General features: G+C 51.1%; 1 protein-coding gene across 1 annotated transcript in view; it reads left to right on the plus strand.

Moving 5' to 3' along the window:
* PTPRN2 (protein tyrosine phosphatase receptor type N2) overlaps positions 1-16416 on the plus strand; it is a 701491-nt gene that overhangs the window by 660493 nt on the left and 24582 nt on the right. The window contains exons 18-20 of the mRNA XM_089917106.1: positions 8999-9118; positions 10245-10411; positions 15320-15373. Of these exons, the coding sequence (XP_089773232.1) occupies positions 8999-9118; positions 10245-10411; positions 15320-15373 (341 nt within the window). The remainder of the gene's footprint in view (positions 1-8998; positions 9119-10244; positions 10412-15319; positions 15374-16416) is intronic.

The raw sequence follows: 16416 nt of genomic DNA on the forward strand, positions 1-16416 counted from the left end.
TCAGTATTTATACTAATAGGATTCTAGAGCATTTATGGAGGTCTGATATCAAGGAGCATACGTTCTCGAAATGGAAAGAAAATATCCCTAAATGACACAGCTGGAGAAAAGCGTTAAGGTGAGATGAAGTGCAAGATGCTTTGAGACAGGGTCAGCATTTATCAAACTGTCCAGGAAGCAATGGCATCCCTCAAGGTGGGAGCAGATACTCTGTGGCCAACAGGCTGGCCCTCCCGGGATGTCTGGGGCTCGTCAGCCCGTCACAGCCTGGGAGCCGTCCTGCAGCAGAAAGACCTGCCTCACTTTGTCTCCTCCACAGCCCTTGGGAGGGACGCCATGGTCTCCACACCGGCCTCAGGGCGTCCGGATGCAGGCAGAACGCAGTGAAGACGTGTTGGCCTTGGGACGGAGGCACTTCATCGCTTGTGATTTTCTTCCCAGCACAGTCACGTTGGTCGGGTTGGCCTCTGAATCATATTCTAGAAGTGGGCATCTAGCAAGCATGGCTCTTTATTAATAACTCACCCAGGTCACAGGCTCGACATCCTCAAACATTCCAAGTCCAGCTGCCCCCTCCACCTCGGGCCCAGCAGAAAGCGCGAGGAGGAAACAGCACCGGCCTTGAAAACTCCTTGCAGAACTTCTCAAAAGCCACAGTGAGGTGCGAGCTCTTTTGAGAATAGAACCTGATTTGAAACGTAAGAAGTTTCCAAGGCAATAGGCTGAACGGAGACCTCTGAGTAAGGGTTCATGTCTCATCGCGTTGTCTGGATTCACGGCCTTTGACAAGTTTTGACCCAGGAGCTCAGCACCTGTTACAGAAAATATCGAAGCGTCTTCCTCTTATTGGAGCTCGTGGGTGCTGCTCTGAAGCCCCTCCCAGGGACGAGCTCACGGGGGCTTATTCTGTGTCTGTGATGAGCAAATCCCCATAGGAGAGGCCCCTGTGAGGCGGGTTCACGTGAACGGCGGTGTCCCCTTTCCCACGGCACAAAGGAGCCCAGGCCGGGAGCTGAAGACAGCAGCTTGTTCCTTCTCCTGTTTCCAAATACGGCCACGTTCACAGGTTCGTGGACGTGACTTTGGGGGACATTATTCCACCCAATACGATGGCAAAGAAGAAAACAGACACTAAGCCCCGAACGTGGCAGCATCGCAACAGGACGGGTGGCCGCAGCAGGAGGCCGCAGGGCGGGCAGGTGGGCGGAGGAGGGCCAGGGTTACGCAGCAACGCCGAGGTCATCGGCAGCCTCGGGACTGAGGGGCAACATGCAGAGGAGGGATCGGGGAGACTCCGTCTGCACGCAGACACGGCACTTCTGGAGCATTCCATCGTAGGTGTGACTCAGCGGCAGCCCTTCTGCCCTGACTGCGGTCACCACGAGGCAGGGGCTCCTGCTCCAGCCGGGACCCTCACTCCTGACTCCCCACCCCAAGGGCTCTGCCGGGACGCACAGCACTGTTCACCGTCCCGCGATTAGAATTCTTTCTCTGAATTCACATGACGTGTTCTAAGAATTTGATTCCAAACCAAATGCATGCCCGACCCACGACCTTCCTGTAGAAACATGTTCTGACCTGTGAGGACAGCCCCACGTGTCCCCGGGGCCTGAGGTGGCAGCTCTGGGAGAAGGCAGACCGATGTCCGGGTCCAAGTTCACGTGAGGAAAGAAGCAGGAGAGAGGGGGACAACAGCTATTGAGCGCTTACCGTGTGCTGGGCCCAGGGCAGGCGCTCGGGGTGCGTGACCTCACCCGACGCCCCTGACAACCTGGGGTAAGGCTGTCGCGAGTGTGTGATCCCCCCAGACGGGGTCCCGCAGAGACAGGGGCCTGGTGGGGGCCTGGGGCTGGGGAGGGGTCGGGGAGTTGGTGTTTGGTGGGGCAGAGGCTCAGTTTGGGGAGATGAGAAAGTTCTGGGGACAGTGGTCGTGATGGTGGCACAAGGTGAACGTCCTGAAAGCCCTTGAACCGTACACTTAAAACTAGTTAAGAAGGTATTTCTATGTTATGTATGTTTCACTAGAATAAATGAAAATCAGGACCCCAATTCCAGCAGAAAAGCTGAGGCCCAGGGATTCCAAACGACCCCCCCAGATGCACGCAGCAGCGGCAGGCGGCTTTCAGACGGGATCTGTACGGTCCGAAGTGCTGCTTACTGCCCACTGGCCTTAAAGCGAGGAGGGGCGGTGACTGGGCAGGTGTGTCTCCGTGAAGAGGAGAGAAAGGCCATCCCGCTATTGGCACTGTCGGCTCTTGCGGGCCAGCCCCCTGCTGTGACGGAGGGGACATGGTGCCTCCCCTCCAGGCACGGAGGGTGTGAGCTACATCCCCCAGGTGTGCATGTGCATGTGCGTGCGTGTGTCCAAGGCTAGAACTGGGGGAAGGCTTCTCCAGGAGCCGAGGTTTCCCTGCAAGGAGGGGAGGCCTGCACACCCGCCAGGAGCCAGGCCCGCTGGGCTCACACACGAGCTCCAGGTGCCTCGGGAGCTTGGGGACAGCCTTCCCGGAGAACAGCGGCCTCTGGGCTGTGAGCAGGGTGGGAGGACGAGCCCCGGGCGCAGGCTGCCCGGCCCTGAGCTGTCCAGGCGGGCATCACCCGTTGGTCCTGGAGCTGCTCCGGCCCCCGGCCCTACCGTCCCACCCCCGCGTTCCAAGGAGCCCCATCCACGTGGGCCGTGGGCTGTCTGCCGTCTCTCCTTCTGTATTTTCGGACAAAGCAGAAATTCAGGCAGCGCGGTGGCTGGTTCAGGTGCGTGAGGACTCCCTGCGGATGTGGACCCTATGGTCGGCACGCGAGGTCCCCAGCCAGCCAGCGGTGGCTGAGCTCAGGGCCAGGGCCCCTCCAGGGCAGGGGCTGGTGGCCGTTCCCCGCTCACTGGGGGCTGGGTGAGGGGAGACGCTCTAGAATTTCCAGGCTGGCCCACCTTGCTCGACAGACTTTTTGGTAACTTTCAGACAGAATCAGAGGCTGGAGAGCTGGACCACAGACTCCAGGGCAGAGGCCTGCTGAGGTCTGCAGCAATTCAGCTGGTGCCCAACTAGTGTCGACATTTATTATTATTATTAACATTTTACCGAGAAAGTAGTCCACCTGTTGATTTCTGTTTCCCACCTTCTGAAAGTATATTCTGCTATGAAGTCTTAACTGGGGAAGTGCACTTTTCCAAACGGATGGGCTTGATTTAAATAAAATGTTTTTATTCCGTAGCACCCATCAATCGTCGTTCTTAGAATGGTCAAGGAAAAACCCGAGCGAAGTACCATGGAAGACCGAAGGAACATAAAGATTTTTCCTCCAGGGACTTGCTGCGCAGGGGGGTGAAGCAGAAATGCAGTAGAAAGGTCATGACGAATTACAGGAGTGAGCCGTGCGCCGGGGCCACGCTGGGTCCAGCAGACAGGGAGCCGGATGGCGGCATCCCCGTTTCCATAGCGCACCCGGGCTCCCACCTCTGGGCAGGTCAGCTGACAGCCAGCGTCACCCAGGCCCCCAGGAGCCTAGCCTGGAACACCCAGAGGTGACCCTCGCTGGGCGCGCCCGTGCAGACACCCCAGTGCCCCCCAGTCGGCAGGACGCCTGGTCACGTCAGGGCTCGTGATGTCAGGGTGTTCTAAGAGGCGGGACCCAGAGTAGGAGGACGTCCTCCAGTCCCTGTCCCGCAGCTCATGCTGAGTCACCGCTGGGTATTCATCCAGCACTAGCCCTGGGCAGTGAATGATGGGAAAGAGAAGGATTTGCAGATTTTACTGATTCTGGAGTGTTAAGAGATTGTGGTCAGAGAAATGTACTCAGGAGCCCTGTGAACTTTGACGTTAAAGCACATTATTTGATTAACTTAAAGGAGTGCAGGATTTGAGGACAGTGAATTTCTAGGAAAAACCTGATCTTTCATTTCCACGCATTCACAAGTACTTTAACCACGTGCCCTAGATTTTCCAGGATATTTTGCTTCAAATATTTAGTCTGGTTGAATTCTCCGTACATGAATTCACAAACCTTTAAAGATAAGAGGAAACTTTTGTCAGATCATCTTGTGTAAACGTGGGTTTGGAGACCGTGCTCTGCGCAGGGCTGTGCGCAGTCGTGTATGGTGAGCCCGGCAGGGCGTCCTTGCACCAGGCACGTGGCAGAGCCTTAGCTCAGGCTCGGGTAAGAAACACAGCCTGAGTTTCCTCTTTAACTGATTTTTATGGACCTCAGCTGAAAACACTTTGCTTTTCTGTGTAATACTGCTTCCTTAGTCTGTCTTTCCTTTCTTCTTTTTTCTTTCTTTCTTTGTTTTTTTCTTCTTTCTTCTTTTTTCTCCTCCCTCCTTCTCTTGATTCACAAGTGGATCTGATGCATTTACATCAGGTCCTGATTTTGAAAAGAAAGATGGCAGCCTGAGTGGCACTTTCTTTACCTAAGAAGTCAACGTGCACATTAAATTTGAAACACAAACGCAGGCCCGGGAGCTGTAAGTGATTCTAAGGGACAAGAGTCCGGGCCCAGGTGACTCCCCATACAGTCAGATACCTGACATAAACACCTCCACAGCAACGGCACAAAGTTCGGATAAACAGGCGGCTTGGTGTGTGAGTGGCCTCGCTGTGGAAACGCTGAATGGCCACGCCAGCCACATCGCCTCTGCCTGACACACAAGCAGGCTGTTCCGTCTTTGCTCGGTTCCAGTGAAATGCCAAGTATCCCTTATGGAGACGGTTCCTCCTTCCTGCTGGTGGAAAACGTCCAGAGGTGGCTGCTGCAGTTTAGCCAGAGTCGAGACTGGCTTGGGCTCAGTTCCGATCTTAGTAGCTGGGAGATGCCTTCCTGCCTGCTCGGCCCTTCCTGGGTGTCAGCATTTAATATCGGCTTTGCTACCATTACCTCAGGGTTTTATCTACAAGGGAGGCCCACACTGACAGCTTTGTTTACTGAGAAGCAAACCAGGTGGGTGTGAGTCGCGCATGGAAGATGTGATCAAGATTTCATCACCTTCGTCCTCATTTAGCCAGGCCGCCGCCCCCAGCGTTCACAGTTTGACTCAGGGCCTGTGATTGTGTAGCCAAAGCAGACCAGAGTCTGGAAAGGCTTAATGGCGCGTTTCTTACGACCGTCCTCTGGACGGGACGAGAGCGGGGCTGGGGGTCTGCACTGCAAAAGTGCCATAGACACTGCTGTTTTTCTTCTTTAACGGACTTCAGAGCACGTGGTTACAGCTGATTGACATAAAATGCCAGTGCTCTGAGACCTCTTTGAGTCCTCATCGTTTTCGAATTTGTCAGCATCCTCATTGCCAGGCTTAAGCTGATCTCCGTTCAACCTTTGAAAAGAAGTTGGCAGCGGAAATGGGTCGTGTGGCAGGGTGGCGAGGATGCTCGGCCTGGTCTGGAGAAAAGCTGCCCCACTTCCTGCAGTGGCAGCTGCAATGGGGATGCAGACAGCGCATGCGCTTCGAAAAAAACACTTCTCTGTGCACTGAGCGAGTCCTAGGAGCACTTCTGTCAGGCGAGCCTTTGATAGCGTTTTCTTTGAGTTCTCTTTTTATGGAACTATTCAAATGATCTCTTCTTAAAATATGTATTGTTTTCAACTAAGCATCAACTGTAATAAATCCCTGTGCCAGATGCCTTGGAGGTAGAAATGGCAACCAGACAAGGCTCTAGTCTTCAAGGAGATGACAATCTGGTAGTAGAAAGTCGTGCCAACACAGACGAGACCAGTACAAGTGGAAAGGGGCTCATCACAAGGGATCCAGGGAAAGGGAGGAGAAGCTTCCTGCCGGGAGAGACCAGAGAGCTTTGTAGAAGAAACCCTGGCCTTTTACCCATTCAGGTGGATTGTCTTGCCTTTAATCGGGTCTCAGCCGGGCTTTGAAAGAGTTTTGTTTGCTAAACACTTGGTGCTCAAGAAAGACTTGGAATGAAGAGACCCTGTAGTTTCTTTCCATCTGCTCTAATTAGCTTAATATAAGGAACTTGGAGCTGATGTCTTTCAACACCTGTGGACGATTTGGGGCTGGAGTAGAGGGCGGGTATCAGTGAGTGTATGCCTTTCCTGGGGCTGCCGTAACAGATTTCCACAAACTGGGTGGCTTAGAACAGTGGAGGCGTATTCTCTCAGTTCTAGAAGCCGGAAGTCCAAAATCCAGGTACCGGCAGGGCTGCTCTCCCTCGGAAGCTCTGAGAGGAGGACCTTCCAGCTTTTAGGTGCCCCGAGTGTTCCTGGCAGTGTCTCCCCAGCCCCAGCCCGTGTTCACATGGTGTTTCCCTCCTCTTGTGTTGGATTAGGACCCACCCTGATGGAGTATAACCTCGTCTTTTTAATTCTATGACATATGCAGAGACCCTCTTTCCAAATAAGGCCGCATTCATAGGTGCCAGGGGTTAAGACGTCAACATGTCAAAGTTCAACCCCTGCGGGGTTGCAAAGAGCGATATGGTGTTTGTTTTTTAACCAACAGTCTGTAACTTACTTACTCAGTTGGATCAAATTCCCTCTAGAGTATGTATTTCATGTCACTTGGGCCAACGGTCTGAACTACTGCTGCGTGTTAACTTTTCCACTCGCCTGGGTCTGATGGCCATGAACAGGTTCCCAGGCTCAGCTGCATCTGCTGTGCTGTCATCTTGTGTTCCTTCTCTGGGTGGCCTCTGAGTGCCACTCGGGGCTGGGAGCACAGGCATGGGTGGCAGGGTGTAGCTGGAGTGTTTTATGACAGCCCAGGACCTCGGAGATGGCTACCCCGACCCCTGTGACACCACCACCAGTGAAGAAGTCGGTGGGCATCGTCACCACCGGTGGTCCCGTCACTCCTGCCCCCAACCCCTGTGTGCGGGGTGATAACATGCCTTCAGGGTGGGCTTCCCTGGCCTGTGCTGGTGCGTTCTAGGAGAAGCTCATGAAAAGGGGGGCATTTCCGGTTCTTCTCCAAACGCAGCACCAGGGACTTATCCTCGGGATCCCACATGTAAGGCCACATTTAATCCACGCTGACAGCTTTCTTCTGACCCAGGGCTGACAGCACCTGCTTCCTGTTCAGGAAAAGGAACCCGCTTTATGTCAGTAAAGGACTGTTACGGCCAGGACCCCTCTCCCCACCCCTGCCGTGGCCTCTGATGTCCTGACCCGTGCTAGGTGCCCAATGAACCGGGAGACGACCACGCATGCTGTGTTGTCTGACACTGAATCAGACGGAAAGTGCTAGGAAGTGCCACTTCTGGCATTCAACCATCATCGCTCTTTAATTCAGCAAAGTGCTGGCTTCAGTGGACCACAGCAAGATCAGGTAGGGAATCCGGGTCGTTTTTTACTTCCTCGAAGAGAAAAATGTAGTAGGTTTCTCAAAGATTGGGCACAGAAATCGCGTCTTCCTCACGCCAGGCATGACCCTGCAAAACCAAGCCAAGGAAGAGGGTGGGAGTGCAGTCTCCTGTTCAGAAGCTGAACCTGCTCAGCTGGGGTTTCCACCAGCTCCTGTATTCCCTCCGAAACCCGCCACAGCTTTCCCGGTGTGCTCGGGGGGCCAGCTGGCCAGGCAGCGCGGTGGGAGACCGGAAAAGGTGGCGAAGGTGGCTGTCGCCCCGCGCACAGGCTCCAGGCCACACGGGCAGGGCTGGCGGAGTGGGAACCGCCCTGTGATGCTGGTGCCCACGTGGGCTGAGATTGCCTTGATTTAGTCAGTTCGCCTGTCTGCTTTCACACGGTGACCTCAAAAGAAGTATTATCCCCAGGAGTGCCTTTGGGGTTGTTCGTTTAAATTATTTCGTTTGGATTCACTCTTAACCAAACCTTCAGAGAGCCAGGCGGGTCCCCAGACGGAAGGACCTCGGTGGGGGAGGGCCTTCCTAACGCCACTCCTGGGGGCCACAAGCAGAGCCTCGACGATTAGTTTATGGCCTGGATCATTGTATTTTTATTACACTCATAAAATCTGTGTTTCTCCTATTTTCGTAATGGCTTCACTAGGCTTCTGCACCTTCTCAAGGCACATTAAACTGCTATGTGTTAGGAGGACAGATCAGCGGGTAGGTCTGGAGGCCTGAGAAGCTTAGAGCGGGCGCTGGCTTTGAATCCTCATCTGTTGTTGGATTTGCACTAAAGAGAAGGAAAGCATGTGGGTTTGAGCGTAATTCACGTTTATGTGGGCTCTTTTGTAAACACTGCAGCAAGTCCCCTTGAATTCCACTATAGATGATACACAAAGAGGGGCCTTAAGAATATTGACTATTTCTATCCCTTACGTTTAACCCATAGAATCAGTGGTTTTAGCAAAGATACTCCAAGCACGTAGGCTCACGGCCACAAAGTTGTGAGTTTTGTCTGAAAAGAAGCCAAGCTCGAGAGCCTTTGTGTCTTTGCCATGTCTGGTGTTTAAACGTGGGTCCATTTGTTTCTTGTGTCTCGGAGCTGGTTTTGGTGTGGCTGTTATGGATGATCAAGTCAGGTTGGGGTGCGCTTTCCTTTGGGCAGTATTGCTATATTTTGGTAAAAGGAAACGAAATGCCGGTGGGGACTCGTGGCTGTAATGCACTTGGGAAGAAATACTTTCAGGGCTGTTTCCGATAGGATGGCAGCTCCACAAAGCAAACTGTTGGTCAAGTCGCACAAACGATGACAAGTACTGGAAAACGAACACGTCCACTAATTTCTGTTTGTGTCCCACGGAGATGTGGTGTGTCCGAGTCAGGCCAGCCAACCCACTGTGGGACCAGTCGCCTGTTTGTCCTGCGTCACAGGCCAAAACGTGGGGAGCCAGGCAGCTGAACATACAACTGAGGAGGTTTTACAAGGTGTGGAACGAGTTTCCTAGATTCTCTTTTTAATATTCCATGGAACATGCAAATTATGGGGCCAGCATATTCGGAGATGCAAAAGCAGCTGCAGGGTCCACTGCCTAATGAAAATGAAATAAATTTCCTGTGCACGGAATAGATTCGGACTGTGTCTCTGGGGCACTAACTACGCGTGTCATGGGGCTCAGCCACTCACACGGGTCTCGTCTGTCTGCCTGCAGATGGTGTGGGAGAGCGGCTGTGTGGTCGTCGTCATGCTCACCCCCCTCTCGGAGAACGGCGTCAGGCAGTGTTACCACTACTGGCCGGACGAGGGCTCCAACCTCTACCACGTCTACGAGGTACTTCCCCGGGCGGCCGCCGTGGGCCGTGGGCTTGGGGGCCGTGGGCTGTGGCAGGCACCGGCAGGCCCGCCCTGTGCGGTCGCCAGCCACTGTCCCTTGAAGCCTTGCTGTGCAGTCGGTCCCCATAGGAGGTGTCCACAGGCCCGTGGTCAACAGACACCAAGACCCTCCAGACATCTATGCCATGGGGACTCTGGCAGAAATGGTTTTCATCTTTTTGATTTTATGAATCCAAATTTGGACAGAAGGGACCAAAAAATGACCTCACTGGGTGGTCAGTTGAGCCTGGTTCTGGAAAACAGGCCCCTAGTGGGTCCTTTTTCAGAAAGAAGCCTCTGTTGACACTGTCCCTAATTCTTAGCATCCCACCTGCACCCCAGCCCCTGCTGCTCTCCGGTGGTCTGTGTCCACAGTGCTTGGCCTTTTTATCTGAGGGTCCCCTGCAGGCAAGCTCATTTCTCCTGCTGGATTTTTGCCCACATCAAGAAGGAACTAAGGAAACTTGGGCAGTTAAACCAGTACTGGAGTGTGTCCTTTGACCCTGTTTTGCATGAAAATTACTCAGAATGCCAAAGTCCCACAGCAGGACCCACGTTAGAAGCACGGAGGTTCCCCCTAAGCCGGTCGTGGCTTTGGGGTCCCTGCCCTGGGCTTCCAAGCTCAGGGCCCAGCAGCATCTGTGTAAGCCTTTGGTTTCCTCTTTCTACAGCCAGGTGGTGCCTCCCTGATGACACGTCAGTGAGAGTGGAACCTCGTGTGGCGTTTTTGCTCAAAAGTATAATTTTTCTCGGGTGATTTTTGTTGAAGGTTTACATGGCTTAGAAAAGACAGAAATGAATCGTTTGGATTGTAACAGGTTTTTCCAGTAATTTGACTATTATGCCCCAGAGTGACATTTAAAAAACACACAAAAAACAAAAAAACCACCAAGTGATCTTTTGTGTAAACTACGTTGAAATTGGGAAGGTAGGCGGGGCTGCTCACCAGTATCCCCCGCACGCCACGTGCCCCCGCGGTCCCCACCCCTCTCTCTGCAATGTGGCTCCGCGCTCAGCCGAGCTGGGCCCCCAACCAACGCCAGTTTCTGCACACACACACACCCATCCGCTCTCCCCCCACCCAGGTGCATCTGGTCTCTGAACACATCTGGTGCGAGGATTTCCTTGTGAGGAGCTTTTATCTGAAGAACCTTCAAACCAACGAGACTCGCACGGTGACGCAGTTCCACTTCCTGAGCTGGTATGACCAGGGAGTGCCTGCCTCCACGAGGTCCCTTCTGGATTTCCGCAGGTAAGACCCACGGCCCGCCGGTGGGGTAGCGTGCTGAGTGCGGACACGGAGAGAAGGGGTTTCCTGGGTCCAAGGGGCCGTTTGCTGTAAGACGTGCCATCTGCTAATATTTGTATGTTATAAATCTATTTATGTTGTGTATAGGGGAGGGGAGGGGAGATTATGTTGACTCACACATTAACCGTAAGACGCTTTCTAGCTTTAGAGGTGTTAAAATGTGAGGGGGGAATGGGTATCTTAGAATTGTGGAAATGTGGTCATCGTTTTCGGTAAGATTCTTCAAGTGGTGAAGAATCCTAGGGTGTGAATTTCACAGGCTATTGGTGAAGAGAGCCCAGTTTTCGTTTGGGTGCTCAGCTGGTTAGCTATGGCGATGAGAGCTAGGCCCAGATTCTGAAATGGATGACCTTGGATGAACACCTGGCTGGAGTTCCCGCATTACCGTGTATTTGTGGTGTGGTTTGGAAGCTGACAGTTTAAAAATATCTAGAGAGAAAATGAAGGTGTCGAAGGCCACCCATAACCACGTTCTGAGCTTTCTAGAACCTCCCTTACGTTTAGCTGATTGGAAACCTAGGAAGTATGGAAAACAGATAAATATTCAAAACAAGGAATTAGAGAATAAAGGCAAAATGCCCTTTAAACCACTTTAATTACACGTGTTCGTAAAGTGATTTGTATCTGAACAGTCACAGATACGTAACTCGAGGGAGGTTGAAACGGCGTGTTGTCATAAAGATGGGGTTTCAGGTATAACTCTGGATTTCTTGAATTTGTGTTACAGATTCTTACAGAAGGTTATTCTGATACCATTTCTTTTGCCTTTTAGCCCACTTTGAAAAACAAAACAAATTTCTTTGTTTGAATAGCCCTGCGTGTTAAATAGCACGTGAAACAGCTGCAGCAGAGACGCGAGTTTGGCGTCTCGCCTGTCGCCCTGTCCCCCTACCCAGGGAGGCAGAGGGCGCGAGCGGCAGGGGGTCCTGGACGCGCTTGGACAGACCCACTCCATCCCGATTGCCTGACCATCACTTACATTTTCTTAATACGAATTTATTTCTAAAAATCTTACTTAGGGCACATTTCCTGAGATAGACTCTTCAAGAAACAGTCATTACTGGCAAAATGGATGCAGCTACACACACGGCCGTTGCCGTGTTGGTGCTCATCCAGTGTGTCTGTACATATATGCATATGGGCGTGTTTCTAGCTCCGTATCCATATATGGAGTTGGACAATACATAACCAACCCTCTGTGCTTACCGTTCGTCAGGAAGAAAAATCTGATTCCCCAAATTCCATTTCTCCAGAGTCCCAGGAGATAGGGCCCGAGAAGGTTTCGGTAAATAAAAAGGAACGCGAACCCCCAGACCCGGTTTTGAGCATCTCGTTAGAGAGAAAGCTGTCCTGCCCTCACTAGCGGACAAGGTTGCTCTCATGTACTACCTGGGCCGTTGGTATGGTCACATTCTCAGAGCACATCGCGCTCAGACACGGATCGCTGCTTTGTGGTTTTCTGTGTCAAGCAGCCCCCACGTGTCAGCCATCGGAAGGTGAGCCGGCTTCTGAAGACGCTGGTCATTTCAATGCAGCGGGGCAGCTCGGCTCCCTTTGAACAATAGGCCCGCGTTCATTCCCGTTCTGGCCGAGCGCGTTCGTCAGACACCGAGATGTGTAATTAAATATTTCTGGCGCCCAGAGGGAGCACATTTACACTTTAAAGAGAAACTGCTAAGCTAAGAGATAATTAGCATCACATGTGAGGGCTTTGCTGTAGAAGAATTCTCTCTCTCCGCTACTCTCTCACTCCTGGCTGTGTGCAATGACATCCACTAACGCTGCTCACTGTAAAAATGGACAACCCTTACTTTGCCAGCTAATGAGCGGTGGCCAGTGTCATTTTTGTGATGTTGCAGCTAGTAATATGAGCCCAGTTGCATAGTCACAAAAGTGATCATTGGAAACTGTGACTGTACTGCAGGGACAGAGTGGGAAGCCCCCTTTCTGAGCCTCTAACGACCTCTGACCTTTGCTTGCTGTTGGTTGCATGGCGGTTCCTTCTCACTCAGTGACCCATGGGTTGGTTTGTATTACTAATCGTTCTTTCTCGGTGAATGCCTCCTGTTGCAGTATATACGGTATCCATTTTACTCAATGTCTGCGGCCTCTTGCTTACTGATGATTTGTTCCAGTAAAGTAAAACCAGACAGCTGTGCATTCCTCATCTTCATGAATAATCCACATCTCTCTCTCGGGTCGACCAGATGAACGCTTTGGTGGACTGTGTGATGCTTCTGCTTTTCTCCTTGTGATGCTTTATGTGGTAATAATACAAGTACCTGGTTCTGTGTAAATAAAATTCTAAACCATGGCCGCACACTGGATTTCCACTCGCGCCTCCTTGATTGCTTCTGGCTGTTCGTAAATAGGTTTAGCACAGGGAGGGGCTGGCATGGGTATTAAAATTACACTGAAACCTTCTTGGGTCCTGCCGAGGCAGCCGGTCACAGCACACTGGAGAAAAGAACACTTTAAACGTGTCATACGATAGAGACCAGAATTGCAGTCTGGAGAAGCAAGTCACAGCCAAAGTAGCCAGTAATTTGCTCTTTAGCCACATTTCTTAGCCAGGGAGGTGACTCCTACTGCGTTTGGCCAGAGGGGGCCTGACCGGCCGGCTGTACGTGGAGCACTGCTGGCCTACTGCTTCCTTATGCTGTCCTTTCCTGCAACCAGCACGTTTCAAAGAAGGGCATCTTGTTGTTGTGTTTATTTCTTTTTCAATGTACCTTTTCTGTGCTTGGCCCCATCAGAAAAAATGAGCAAAACCGGGGGATTGACCGAAAGTTGAGTTTAGCCTTTAGAAACACAGACAGGCCTGGCAGGTGGGAAATATAACAGAGTGTTGGAGGTGCCAAGCTGAGGTGGTTCACACCTAAAAGATTCCGTGACTGAGAAGCGTCCAGGAGAAAGTTCTGTTTGAAGGTGCAAGGCCTGTAGAAGTAGAGCCACCCCAGCTCTGGTCTCACGGGCGAGCAAGCTCCGTTCTGCGCACACGCACACACAGTGTGTGCATCGTGCCTGGACACACACGCACGTGCACAGGCACACACACGGCCTTCATTGGGCTGGCGGGCTCCCCACTGCTCACGCTGGAGACAGGTCCTTGGGGCTTGGCATCTATTCTGTCGGAGCTAAAGCTCACTGTTGCCTTGACAACCTGACTCGAGAATGGGAGGTTTTAGAAGGAGCTGGTAGATCTCTTTTCCAATCTCTTATTCTCAAAGGGCTGAGAACTTTCCAGGGATCCTGGCACAGATGTTCCCTCAACTTAATCACTTCCCCTTTCCTCTCCCCTAAACCCTAACACTGGGGTGTAGGTCAAAAGCAAGGATAGGCTCCAGCAGAAGCAGTGCCGTGGCCACGAGGACGCTGGGCTGCCTGTTGTACCCGGGTTTCTGGGTCCTCACCTCCCAGGCTCTCTGAGGTCCGGGTTTGAAGCCTGGATCTCGGCCGGGGAGCAGCCACAGAGCAGGTGCTGCTGCCCCGATGGCCCCGGGCGTGGCCGTCTCCGGGCACATGTTACGTGGACTGCACGGCCACCTCCTGCCACTTCCCTTGTGCCGTTCTGGGGGTGGAGTCTCCCTTCAGAAGCGCCTATTCTGTTCACTCCATAGCGGAAGTAGGAAAGCAACAGAGCTCTGACATTTGGGCAATAAATGTCATTTTATGTGACATTAAAATACCCACTCAGCTCACCCGTCAGCTACAGCACTCGACTCCCTCCCAATCCCACACTGTCTCAGGGGTTTGTAGCAAGAGAACCCGCTGATTGAATTTCCACTTTCAACTATTTCCATGCTGAGCAGACAAGCCTTTGCAGAGAAATGTGACATTTTCCCATTTCCGGCATATGAAGAAAAAGATTTTTCTCTACTGTCATTCTTTTTAAAATTTAACTTCACGTCTTATATCATAGAAATTCACATTCACAGCACATTTTAGAGCACACCCCCCTCACACATTTTTTCCCTCCAATTAACCAAAATTCTGTCTTTAATTTTCTTTATTTAGAAAGATTTTACTGAGAATTTGGATATAATTTGTAAACATGATTAGTTGTTTCACTGAATTACAAAAAATATCAAGCTTATACAGTGAATTTCCTCGCAGTGCTCTGTAGTGATTTAGGATTTGGTTACAAAATCTTAATCTACGCTCCTTGTTAATTTTCATGAATTCTGACCTAAAATCTGCACAACCGAGTTGTTTTAAACATAATCAACGCTTCTTGTTAATTTTCATAAATTCTAACCTAAAATCTGCACAAACAAGTTGTTTTAAACATAATCAGATTTATAAAAATGGAAATATGTGTCTTGGACATAATTGAGGCTTCTCTGTAATTTAGATATCCTTACAAAACTGACAGATCAAGAAGTGTCTTTAAGATGCTGTTTTGAGACATCACAGTAATGTTGCATTCCAATGTGATGTCTAGACTGTAAGAAATGCGGAGTGTAAATTGCAAAACTCAGAAATTTAAGTGAAGAATCTAGACATATCACAACAACAACGGAAGTCAAATTAACTAGAGCAAGGGGTGGGGGGTCGGGAGGCTCACACCGATGGATCTGTTGACCTCAGGCCAGAGTTCATACTTGTAAAGGGAAAAAGAAAACTGTGAAAATGTAAGAATTGTTTTCAAAGCTCTGTTTAATAATTTAATATTGAAAAGAAAAATAAACCTTTGAAAATGTGTGCATAATTTTGATCTTCTTTGTCAAAACAGGGTATTGCAAAATGATGTCCAAGAGACGGCCTGTTTGCTTTGGCGTATGGGTTGTTTGGATGGCTGCTACAGAGTCTAGTACATAATCATAACTTCTGTGTCTCTCTTTATTTCAGAAAAGTAAACAAGTGCTACAGGGGCCGTTCTTGTCCAATAATTGTCCACTGCAGGCAAGTACAACTTTTAACCTGGATTAAGAAGTGTTCACTACCTCAAAAGTAACCACAATTAAATATAGGAACTGAACCTCCTGATTGCTTAATAAGTATATCTAACTGGTACTTCTAAAGGAAACCGAGGATATAAACTTATTTTGTCTTAAACCCTCCTGGGACTGCTGCGCAAACGCTCTGAGGCGGTGTGTGTGGTGTGTGGAGGGGTCTCGGCCCAGCACACCTTGCAGTTGTTTGGAAACCTGCACGGAGGCTGGGGCCAGTTATGAACGGGACAGACCTGGAATCAAACGAGTGGCCTTCGGGTGAAAGTTCAGTGGCTCAAGTGTCCTCGAGTGGGTTCCCCGCAACCAAGAAGAAAGATCCACTGGAAGAAAACTCCCTCCGAGGGTGAGCTCTTCCCCGAGCTCCCTACCCACCTCTTTTGGTGAAGAAGTGTGCTCCATTGTCTAGAACTGTCTTGCAGAGTATTCCTTTCTGCCTGGGATAAAAAGGAGTCAGGTCTCCAAAGATCAAACACCAAGTCTGTCCAGTCAGTCAAGAAGTCTGTGCATGCATGTGTCTGAGTGTGTGTGTGTCTCTGTGTGTGTGCACCTGCATGAGTGTGTGTGTATCTGAGTGTGTGGGTGTGGAGTTTGTGTGCCTGTGTGTGTGTATCTGAGTGTGTGGGTGTGGAATGTGTGTGCCTGTGTGTCCGTGTGTGTGCACCTGCATGAGTGTGTATCTGTGTGGGTGTGGAATGTGTGTGCCTGTGTGTGTGCACCTGCATGAGTGTGTGTGTATCTGAGTGTGTGGGTGTGGAGTTTGTGTGCCTGTGTGTGTGCACCTGCATGAGTGTGTGTGTATCTGAGTGTGTGGGTGTGGAATGTGTGTGCCTGTGTGTCCGTGTGTGTGCACCTGCATGAGTGTGTATCTGGGTGTGGAATGTGTGTGCCTGTGTGTGTGCACCTGCATGAGTGTGTGTGTATCTGAGTGTGTGGGTGTCAGAGTGTGTCCGTGTGTGTGCACTTGCATGAGTGTGTGCGTATCTGAGGGTGTGG

The sequence above is a fragment of the Delphinapterus leucas genome, chromosome 9, assembly GCF_059928025.1.
Source record: "Delphinapterus leucas isolate spDelLeu-1000000601 "Yukka" chromosome 9, BTC_Dleu_Yukka2, whole genome shotgun sequence".
NCBI classification, from domain to species: Eukaryota; Metazoa; Chordata; class Mammalia; order Artiodactyla; family Monodontidae; genus Delphinapterus; species Delphinapterus leucas.